Source organism: Herpailurus yagouaroundi, unplaced genomic scaffold (assembly GCF_014898765.1).
Source record: "Herpailurus yagouaroundi ecotype Mexico unplaced genomic scaffold, PumYag 569, whole genome shotgun sequence".
NCBI lineage: Eukaryota > Metazoa > Chordata > Mammalia > Carnivora > Felidae > Herpailurus > Herpailurus yagouaroundi.
The window spans coordinates 1695639-1706652 of record NW_024412786.1 but is presented as its reverse complement, the minus strand read 5'-3'; the positions used below and the strand labels follow the sequence as shown (position 1 = coordinate 1706652).

The window sequence follows — 11014 nt, the reverse complement described above, 5'->3', positions numbered from 1 at the left end:
CCCCCCCCCCCCACCCCCGTCCCCCCTCCCCGGGCCTCCCGTGCGCGCGGCCCCGGCCCCGCGGGCCGCACCCCAGCTTTTGCGCGCCGAGGCCCGGCCCCTCCGCTTTGCGGGCCCGCGTTCCCTCACCTACCATCTCCGGCTCCCAGCTCCTCGGCCCCACCCTGGCCTCTCCATCACCCCCTGCGTCGGCCTCAGCTTGGCCGTCATCGCTCATTTCTTGCCTCACCTTCACCTCCTTCTCCCCATCTCGGTCTGCCAACCCCTTCCTGTCTCCGCTCCCATCACCTCCCCATCTCTGTGCCTTCATCCTGGGTCCAGCTCTCCCCCTACCCTGCCCTCTCCTCCACCTCTGCCCCTCACCATTTCTCCAGCCGGCTCACCTCCACCTCTGCCCCTCCCTACCTCGCCACTGCTCGTCGGGCATCTCTGGGCCTAGTTTCTCATCTTTGTCCCCCCAGCTGTGCTCCCCTCCGCCCCATCTGTCATCTCTGCCTCTGACGTGTCCCGTCTCTTCCTCTCCCACCTCTCCCATGTCCGCCTCTATTTCACCTCTGTCCCCCCACCCCACCCCGTTTCCCCTCTGACCGGCCTTCCATCACCCCCGAAACAGTCAGCTCCCTCCCCTGCCCCAGCCCTCTCCGGGCCTCATCTCTCCTTTGCAATCCCTCTGCACCTCTGCCCTACCTGCACCTCTGACCCCCAGCGTCTCTCACCTCTGCAGCCTTACTGCTTGGAACTCACACTCCCCCCCTCCCCGCCCCAGGCTCCCTATGATCTCCCAGCCCAATCTCCCCACCTCCCCTCATCCCGGTCACCCCATCAACCTGGGCCAGTCCTCTGTCACCTTCCACTTCCTGTCACCTCTTATCTCAGCCCCTCATAACCCTTCCATCTCAAAACCGGCTTCATCTTCCCTCTCAGACCTCATCAACTTCCATTTCCAACCTCTGTCACTTCTTGTTTCCGCCCTGTATCACCTCCCGCCTCGGCCCCCCATCACTTCATAGCTTCAACCCTCAGGTTCTCTGTGTGCCATTCCTTCCTAACTCAGTACCTGCCGCCTTCCACCTCTGTCCTCCCTGGTCCCCGTGACCCCTCGCTTCTCGTCACCGCACCCCACAACTTCCAGCCTCTGCACTCTCTCCATCACTGACACGTCCTGACACTTCACCCCTCTTTCCCGTGCCGGACCCCATCGCTTCCCAGCTCAGGTCCCTCCTTCCCAGGCCAGATCAGACCTGTCACCTCCCATCCCGGAGACCCTATCACTTCCCATTTTAGTCCACACATCACGTCCCTTCCCTGCATACTGGCATCCCTTTCCATAGGGGACCCGTATCCCCTCCATCTGTGTACCTCTCTCCCTCCCACTTCTGCACCTCCCCCCCTCCCATCTCTGCGCCTCCTTCGCCTCCTGTTCCGGTCCCCCCATCACCTCCCACCTTGACTCCCATGGTGTTCTGACATCTCCAAGCTCCCATCACCTTTTATCTGGACTCCTATCATCTCTCATCACGGTGCTGTCACCAGCTCTCACTCTGTACCCTTGTCACCTCCCATTTCTGTGCGTCCATCACTTTCCATCTCTGCCCATCCATCACCTCTCTTTCTTTTTCACTCCACTCTTGTTCCTCCCTCACCTGCCATGCCTGTGTCTCGTCGCCTCTCCTCCGCGCCCCTCCCGGTCCACCATTTCTGCGCCCTTCTCTGCCTCCCTCGTGCTACTCCTCCTCCGTCCATCTTTGCTTCCCAGCCTTTGCCCCTGTGTCCCTCCCGATCTTCTCACCCCCTTTCCTACTCTATCTTTTCCTCTTTTTCCGCGCTCTATTCCGTCTTTGTCCACTTCCCAAGAGTGGCCCCTTCCCACCCTCCTCTCTACTGCCTCCCTCTCTCTCCCCCAGTGTACCTCCTCTCATGTCTTCATAAGACTGGGGTCCTCTCCATCCAGCGCTCTGCTCCCAGGTCTCTCTCTTCCTCCACTTCCCCAGCCCACACCTTCTCTGGCTCTTAACCCCCTTTTTTCTCCCCACAAGCTCTTGGGCCCTCTGTGCCCTCGTCCCTCCTCTTCATTGTCCCCTCTGGCTCCCCAGAGGCCCAGTGATTCCTCCCAAAGGGGCCCAGATAGGACGTGATCCTTCTGGGCACTGAGGCGATGTGCAAAGTGGTGAGATATAGAGGGGAGGCCGGGATGTTGGGGGGGGGGGGCAGCGTGCGTGCAGTGAGGAGCAGAGGGCCAGAGGTGAGAGAGGAGTAGGCCCAGGAGAGGCGAGCAGATTGGAAGGAGGGACCTTCCTAGGAGCTGAGTGGCAGAGGAGGGCTCAGTGAAGGAGCTGGGGTCAGGATGCAAGGAGCTGGGAGACCGGGAGAGAAAATGGAGGAGAGAGCATGGGGTGGGGGGGGGGGGGGGCGCGGCTAGGGAATGTTGGTTTTGGGCTTGCCTCAGAGATGGCCACCCCCTTGCTGTGTGGAGGAGAAAAATATCCCCAAGAGGGCTAATGGCTGCCCGGTGCCACAGGGCAACCGAGGAGCAGCCGCAGGACACAACTGGAAGGTGGTGGGAACCGGAAGGGAGGGACCCATGGAGGGTTAGGCAGGTGAGAGGAAGGAAGAGGGGCAGAGGGCAGATAGAAGAGTTGGGAGGAGGCCCTTTGGCTGGCCCCACCTCTGTTCACCTTAGTCAAGAGAGGAGGGGAAGGGACAGGTTTCTCTTGGGACCCCCTGCTCGGCTAGAGGGAGAGGCCAACTTGGGAGAGCTTTCTAGACCAAGGGGCATCCTCCCTCTCTGCCCCAACGTCTCCCCCACATCCCCCGGTGTGAGGGAGCCTCTCCTTCTGCACCTGCTTCTCTGTGTCCTTTCTCTGGGCTTCTCCCTGTATTTCTCCTTGCCTTCCTTCCCCCCTCTCCCCCCTTCCCTCCTCCTTTCCTCCCTTCCCTCCATTTACCTCCACCCCTCAACCCCTCCTGTTGCATAATATCCATATCCCCACCTGCCAGACGCCCATTGACACCCCTGCACCTGATGTCATCTGGGCTTGGGCGGGTGGGTGTGTGTGTGGGGGGGGGGGGGAGACCAGTACACCTGGATCCGAAAAATGCCCCGAGGGGGTGACACTCTCCTGGTCCTTGACCCTGATTCTGGTTTCAGAGCCTTTCAGCCCCCGACCTTTGTTTCTACTACTCCCTGAAGCCAGGGATGGAGAGCTCTGGATTCATCACTCCAGCTTATAAAGGGGGCTGGCATTTATTTTGATTCTGTACATGGGTGGGTGAACTTGGGGTCTGTGACTGGATGGTGTGTGGCCCAGAAATGGGCTCAGAGCGCTGAGCCCAGGGACTGTGGAGACCCCCGCCCCCCCTCACTGCCAGGGTAGTGAAGGTCCATTTACAAAGAGCCAGGATGGGCTATGGGCACCTAGGACCGTGGCTTTTCTGGATTGTGCAGGACGTTTTATCCTCTCATGATTTCGAGATCTACCAGAAGGTTTCCGTCATGGCTTCTGATGCAGCTGGGAGACTGGCAGACGGAGGGGCTGCATATGTAGTTGGAACCACAGGGGCATCACTGCATGGGTGGTTATTCACATGGAATGAGTTTATTGTTTGGGTCTGGGTTACCTAACCATTATTAATGGTTGTGTGTGTGTGTGTGTGTGTGTCTTTCTAGAATGCAGGTGTGTGGGAACTATATGGAAGATTCTTGATCGTTTAGTGTCTTACTGGGTCAGTGAATTTCTGTGTCCAGGAGGCCCAGACTATGCGGGGTGTGGACAGAAGGTGCCAGCCCTGGGCTGTTGGCGGTGGACACCTGGGCCTGTGGCATCTTGCTTCTGGCCAGAGGCTCTCTTGTCTTGGGCTTTGGGGTTGTGTGCTTCCCCCCCCCCCCCCCCCGCCCTGTTGTGCACTATGGCACTCACTAGCTACATGGGGAGGTCAAAGACAGTGGGTCTGGGCCTCCTAGAGTTAATATTCTGGGCCTTGGCTTAGGCCCCTCTCTTCTCCGGAGCCCTTTCTGGAACCTTTCAGAGGTTCTAGATGTGGTGTGGTGTCCTGGGCTCCTTGTCTCCATGCCTTCCCCTCCAGGGGAGTCTGGTGGCCGGGGGGCATACAGGACAGCTTGCAGAGGGGCGGGGGTGGGGGGTGGGGGAGGTGAGAGTTATCTCCAGGGCTCGGGGTCCAGCTGGGGAGCAACCAGCAGAGACCTGGCAGAGCCCCATCCCCCTGCCTGCCTTCCTCCCCTACCGGGATGGAAGGAGGCGCCCTGCTGGGGGGAGAAATGTCTCCCCAGGGTAATTACTGCTGCCCCAGTCCAATAAGCCATTCAACCTCATCGGTCTAAGACGGTGTCTCTCCACCCGATCCCCCCACAGTGTAATAAACGCCCTTAGGCTTTAACAGGCCTGCCCCGCGTAATAAGCCAGCTGCAGCGTCAGAACAGCTGGGTAATAAAGCCCCCGGGGAAGCCGGGCTGAGCGTGGCCTGGGCTGGGGACTGGAGGGCTGTGGGCAGGTGCCCTTTGGCCTTGGGCGCGGGGACGCTGGCCGTCCAGTCCTGCCCTCGCTGCCCGCCCAGGCCTGCCTCTGTGCACTTTTTACAATGTTTGCTGGCCGCCTCGTGTCTCCTATCGGAGTCCGCCTCTCCACGCTGGGTCTTTGTGTGCGGCTGGGTGTGTCGTCGCCTGGGTTGTGGGTGTGGGCGTGGGGTCTGCGGGTGCGTCACTGGGGATGTGTCTGCCGTGGGGCCCGGCGCTGGGGGTGCCGGCCGCGCCCCCGATCCCGGAGGCCTCACTGCCCCATGGGGCACGGGGCCTGCCCGCCCCTCAGGCCCTGTCTGGGTTCAGGCCGGGTTCTGTCCAAGGTGATGTACGGTCTGGGGTTGGGGTAAGGAAATGAGGAGAGAGGGCCTCCCTTCCCTTAGACCTGGGAGGTTTGGGAACGGGCTCCGCAGAAATGGGGTTTGGCAGGGGTGAGGGACCAAGAAAACCAATGAGCCCCACTCCCCACATCTACCTGGGGGCCCCCCCGGAGCCCATAGGGTGGAGAGGCAGCGGCCTCTGGTCCGGGAGGCCGGGCCAGGGGGCCGTGTGGAAGAAGGTCAGCAATCTCTGTTCCCCCGGCCCTCCCCACCCCCCAAATTTGGACTAGCAGCTTGTGAGTGGAGGGGGCAGGGAGGACCCTGGGTATGATGGTTGCCATGGAAACAGCCGGTTTTCCAGAGCGCTGCAGTGTTGGGAATGGAGAGACTGTTGCCGGCTGAGAGGCCTGCCCTGCACCCGGCCTTCAGGCCTGGCCCCTTCCGGGCAGGTGACCCGCCTGGGGTGGGGATGGGGCTCACTGTGTACCCTGCCCCCAGCCAGCCCTCCACCCTGATCCTGGGGCTCCCTCCTGACACCGGGGCCTCCAGCCCCCACCCCGTACCGCACCCCCCCCCCCCCCAAGTATAAAGGATTCGTGGGTCTGGAGGGGCCAGAGCCAAGCTGCCTCTGTCTGCTGAGGGTGCTCTCCCAGTGACTTGCTGTGGCCAGATGTCAGTTTTTAGACGTCGAGGTGGTTCTTTCCTGCTTGCCCTGCCCTGGGGGCCGGGGTCATCTCTCCTCTCAGGCCAGATCTGGGGAGAGGGAAGGCGCTGATGACCAGCGCTCTGGAGAACAGTTCCTTCTCCCCCAACCCCTGCTGCCTCTCTGGGACCCAGGCAGGAGTCTCCCCTTCTCCCCTCAGCTCTTCCCTGGGCCTGCAGATGGTGTAGACGGTGCCTCCGTCCAAGGCACTCAGGGTCCCTCTCCTTCAGGGGCCTAGGGGCTTCCTGGGGTAGATCCCCCTCATCCGTGATTGCCCAAACTGCAGTGGGGCGCCTAGACCCCAAGGTGAGAGACCCCAAGGTCTCTGGCCTTGAGGGGGGTGACCAGCTGGGCTGCCGTCTTGACAGAGTTTGTTCTTCGGAAGTGTCTAGGCTCCAGGCCCTCCTCAAGTCTCCCTCGGGCCTGCCCTCCCTGGCTCCTAGCTCCCTGACCCCACACCCCAACTTCTCCTACCCACAGGGCCCCACTTTCCTCCCAGCCTACTTCAGGCACGTGCCCTCAGGCCCCACCGCCTTTCTCTCTGGATAAGTCTTCCCCTAAACCCCTCTCCCCTCCCCCCCCCCCAAGAAGTGCTTTGAGAGGAGTCGTTAGTGGCTAATTATTTAATTAAGCATTTTATGAATCTCATCTGCTCTATTTAGGTTCTAAAGAATGCAAGATAGTTCTCTTCCTTCTCTGAAGGCCCCCCGAGTAGAAGTCCTCTAGGCTTCCCAGACAAGGCTCCCTTCCAGGAACCTGGGCGTCCAGCCCCCCACCCCCATCCCAGCCAACGGTCTGCCCCTACCTACCCCTTCCACCCCCCAGGGAGCCCAGTCAGCCGCAGGAGGGAACATGGCAACTAATGGGGTTTATTTTGGGGCTGAGATCGTTAGGGACCTCACACCCGCCCCCGGCAGCCGGATGGAGGAGACTGAGAGGGGAGAGAGGGTGGGGTGGGGGAGGGCAGGGAGAGGGAGCCTTCATCCCTGGCTCCTGTTCTCCCACTTTCTCTCACCTACACCCCTCTCTGTCCCTCTCTGTCCATCTGTCTCTCTGCCTCCTTCCTCCTCTGGCTGTCAGTCTCTAGTCCGTCGTACCCGTCTCCCCATCCCCCAAGGTCTGTCTCTTCTTTGATGGGTAAGGCTCCAGGCACCCCCTCTTTGGGCCCCAGGCAGCCCCCCTCCCAATTGGGAGTGAAAGCAAGGAGTCCTGGACAAACTGGGACCAGGATTTCCAGGGGCTTGGGAGGAGGTGGGGGCAGGCAGTGGAAGGGTGCCAGCCTGTAGGCGATGAGTCAGAGCTGAACACAGCCCCTGCTCCACTCGCCATCGCCTGGGGCTCCTTCTGCCTCAGTGCTTGCTCAGCTTGGCCCCACAGAAGCGCACACCTCCGATCTGTCACCTCTGCCAGCCCTGGGAGAAGTTGAGCCGGTTGGGGCCCAGGCCCCCGGAGGTCGGTCCTGCCTGCCCTCGGTGCGCTTCTCAGTCCCCTTGCAGCCTCTCTCTGGGCTCCCTCTCTGTGCCACTCTCTCTGTCGCCTCTCTGTTTTGCTGTAATTACAGCTAGAATCCTTGATGAGGCAGCTACGTCTGTCTGTGCGCGTGCGCAGGCCCTCCGCCGGGCACCCGCCCGCCGACTGTTCCCTGGGATGGCAGGGCCTGGTGTCCCCGTGCTCTGGTTGCAGCCCCGAGGACCTGCTCGCTTCGCTCTCCTGAAGTCATCTCTCCTTCTCCCTTCTCTCTGCAGCCGGGACCACATACATCTTTGGGAAGGGGGGAGCGCTCATCACCTACACGTGGCCCCCCAATGACCGGCCCAGCACGAGGATGGACCGCCTGGCCGTGGGCTTCAGCACGCACCAGCGGAGTGCTGTGCTGGTGCGGGTGGACAGTGCCTCCGGCCTCGGAGACTATCTGCAGCTGCACATCGTAAGGATCCTGGCCCCTGACCCCGCCCCCCCCCCCAAATCCGCTCAGTCCCCTCACCGCCATGGGATCAGCACCTCAAATCCCCCCCTCTCACCCCGATTCCTGGAGGTTCCTCTGCGTGGTTCTGCCCCTGAGACCTAGCCCCTTCCTGTTCTGCACTCCCGGAGCCGCCCTGGCCGGTCTGACGCTCTCTGGCTCCCCACTCCCTGGCTCTGGGTCCTCTGACCTTCCTGAGCAGAGGGGCCTCCTTGAGCCTTCTGGGCCATTCTCCTGCAGCCCACATTGTGACTCCCCCGGGGCCGCTGCCTGCTCCCCGCTGGGCCACCCGGGGCAGCCCACTGTGTCCTGTGCCTGTTCTTGCCACGCTTCTTTAGGCCGCCCCGCCCCAGAGCAGCCGCAAGGCACGCAAGGCACGCAAAGGCACGTTGCCTGAGATCCTGCTGCTGTCTGTGCTCCGCCTGTAACCTCTGTTCCCATGACCTTTGCCCTCCTGGCAGCCCCTTGACCCTGTCTCCCCTACAGCCTCTGGCCTCTTGGCCGCACCCCACATCCTTATCCTGGCCTCCTGTCCCACTTGGCTCTGGCTGTTTCGCCGGGCTCCCCTCCTCCACATCTGCTTCTTCCCAGTGCCTCCCTCCAAACCCGCCCCCCGTCTGCCCACCCTCCCCCCCCAACATCATACCCTACCCGCTCCCCCTGCCATACCCACCATTCTTGCCATACACCCCCTACCTGCCATACCCATTATGCCCTCCGCCCGCCCTACCTCCCTATCTGCCCCATCTGCCATACTCCCTCCTCCGTCCACCTGCCACACCACCCCCCTGCCCCGTCCTACCTGCCGCACCCACGGCTCCTCTCTCAGTTTCCATCCTAACTCTAGTCTTCGGGTAGCCCCTTGTCTTCTGTGACCCTTTCCCCTTCTGGTCCAGCCCCACACCCTTCCCTATGGCCTCTGGCCTTGCCCTATTTCATTTCTGCCCTTAGACTCTTCCCTGTCCCCTCCCCACGGACTTAACCCCTGGGCCTCTGACCTCAGTTTCCATTTCCACCTCCAAGTCCCCTTAACAACTGCGTCCTTTCGCCGCCCACCTCCCACATGCTGACCCTGGCCAGGACTCCCGAGCTGGGGGGGTTGAGTAGGGTGGCCAGGCCCTGTGTGCTGGAAAGGTCTGGGTGTGGGGGGTGGGGATCTGGGCTTTAAGGGGACCCAGGAAGCATGTCTGGGCTCTTGGCCTCTCCCCCTGATGGGACCATGGCTACCGGCCCCTCCTTGCGCAACAGCTCTTCCCGGGTGCCATGGTTGTAGACCCCTCCCCCACCGCCGGGGAGCCAAGGAAGGAGGTGTGAGATGTCCCATGGGCTGGGGTGGAAGCGGCAGCCGCTGGGTGCTGGACGGAGGAGGCCAGGCAGGGAAGTGTGTAGGAGAGGGGTGTGGAGTGGCGAGGAGCCTGGGAAGAAGGCCTGGAAGGTTCGTGCTCGTGTGACAGCATCTCTGGAGATTGTGACCGTGGACAGCACGTTGACTGTGTGTGACGTGGGGCTGGGTGCGTATCGATGGCGTCAGCAGTGACAGTGGGACCTTGGGGGACTGGGGTGGGGGCACAGGCTGGTGGCCTCTGATCGCTTTGCCTTTCCCAGAGGACTGGTATTTGCTGTTGCTCCAGTCTCCTGACCCTGTGGCAGGTGTGGCCGTGTCTCCGTGTCCTTCTCTCTGTGAGTAGGGCTCCTGTTCTCTCTCCACACACTCACGAGAGGCCATGCGTGGCTTCGGAGCTGAGGGCCCGGATTGGAGTCTCAGCCGTGCCACTTCCTTGCTCTGTCCTTGTGCGGTCACCCCATGGCTCTCAGCCTCAGTTTCCTCATCCGTGTAGTAGCTGGGTGCTGAGAGGACAAAGGGAGGCCGTGCGGTTTAAATGAGATGGCGCGTATCAAGCCCTCGGGACACGGCCTGGCCCGTAGGAAGCGCACAGTGTCAGTCCACACCCCGACCATCTGCGATTCCACGGGGCGAGTCAATCTGCGTGTATTGCGTGTCTGCCTCTTTGACCACTTCTGTGTGTCTTTGTGCCTGTGCGGCAAGGGGACTGGGCTCCCCGGCGCTGAAGACACAGGGTAGGGGATCGGGGTGCAGGGAGAAGGGGTCTCCTCTTCTCTCCCAGCAGGCGAGGCCTGTGGCAGGGTCATGGAGGAATGAGGCCCGGAGCCTGGTGCTGCAGAGGGCCGGAGGGGGGCGACAGGCCGTGACGGGGAGCCTGGCGAGGGTGGGAGCCCTGGAGGAAGTGTGGGAGCCACGGGAGAGGCCAGCTCTGGGGGAGGAGCCGGGCCCAGACGGGCCTGAAGCCCCTCGGGGGCAGCCCCCCAGCCCCTCCTCTCCTGGTGACACACCAGCTCCCGCCACCGCGTCATTAGCAGCTCTCAGAGAGTGGGGAGGCGGCAGCAAAATAAGAGAAAAGCAATTTGACGTTTCTAATAAAGCGTCGCTCCACTTTGCCAAATTAATTTTGACTCCCATAATTATTTGCTGTAGGAGCGGCCGCGTTCTCCCCACCGCCGCCTAATGAGGTAATTGGGGAATTAGGAATTAATGACTTTAACAGAAGTGACAACTGACTTCACGTCGGGAGCAGCTCTGGGAGCTGCCTCTCCCCCGGAGCGCGTGGCTCTGAGCTCGGCTGCCTCCTAGGGAACCCAGGTGTCCTGCCTTCCAGTCGCCCTGGCCGGCCCTCTGCCTGGGGTCCTTGACCGCCATCACCGCCTGGCTGAGCCTCACGGGGAGAAACTCTCAGCGGCGTTACTAACAATAGTACTGAGGGGCACCGGCTGTTTCCTCCACGTGCGTGGGGCGCCCGTGACCGTCTCATCTCCCCGCGATGTTGTCAGTCTGTGGGTAGTGGGGGCGGGGGCTTGCGAGTACTCTTTGTTAGGCAAGCCCAGCCTCAGTTTCCCTGCTTTACTGCATCTGAGGAGAGATGCTGCGTGTGTGTGTTTGTGTGTGTGTGTGTGCGCGCGCGCGCGTATGCACAGGTGGCTTTCCCAAGTTCTAGGATGGGGAGAACTGGACCCACGAGTGGGGAAGGGATTGGGCGTGGATCTCCAAGTGAGCCACAGCTGCACCCCCTGTGCCCTGCACAGGTCTCTGCAAAACCCCAATCCCCTCCCCATCCCCAGGGCCACCAAGCTGCTTGGCTCTGTTGGCTGCAGGAGTTGACAGCTGAATGGGTCCTAATGCCCAGGCTGGACTGGGCTAGTCTTTCAGGAAGACCCCAGGAGTGTGTGTCCTCTCTGATGATGGGCCATGGGTCCCATGACCGTGTGTGATCCAGGGGGCCTAAGTGAGCCTGTGTGGGTTTCTGTCCTATGCAGGAGGGCGTGGGGGACTCAGGAGGCTGAGCTCAGGAGTGCTGCTGGGAAGTTCAGGGGAATGGAATAGAGGCTCAGGTTTAGGGCCTCCTGGGCCTCCCCCTGGCTCCTTTAGATGTCTTTGTCTCTCAGGTAGGTTGGCCTCAGTAGCCTCTCAGATCATTCCT

The 11014-nt window shown here is 61.7% G+C and overlaps 1 protein-coding gene across 1 annotated transcript in view; it reads left to right on the top strand.

The window, feature by feature from the left end:
* NRXN2 (neurexin 2) overlaps window positions 1-11014 on the top strand; it is a gene marked incomplete at its 5' end in the record, with an annotated part of 99512 nt that overhangs the window by 64202 nt on the left and 24296 nt on the right. Inside the window, one exon of the mRNA XM_040465792.1 lies at window positions 7303-7484. Within this exon, the coding sequence (XP_040321726.1) occupies window positions 7303-7484 (182 nt within the window). The remainder of the gene's footprint in view (window positions 1-7302; window positions 7485-11014) is intronic.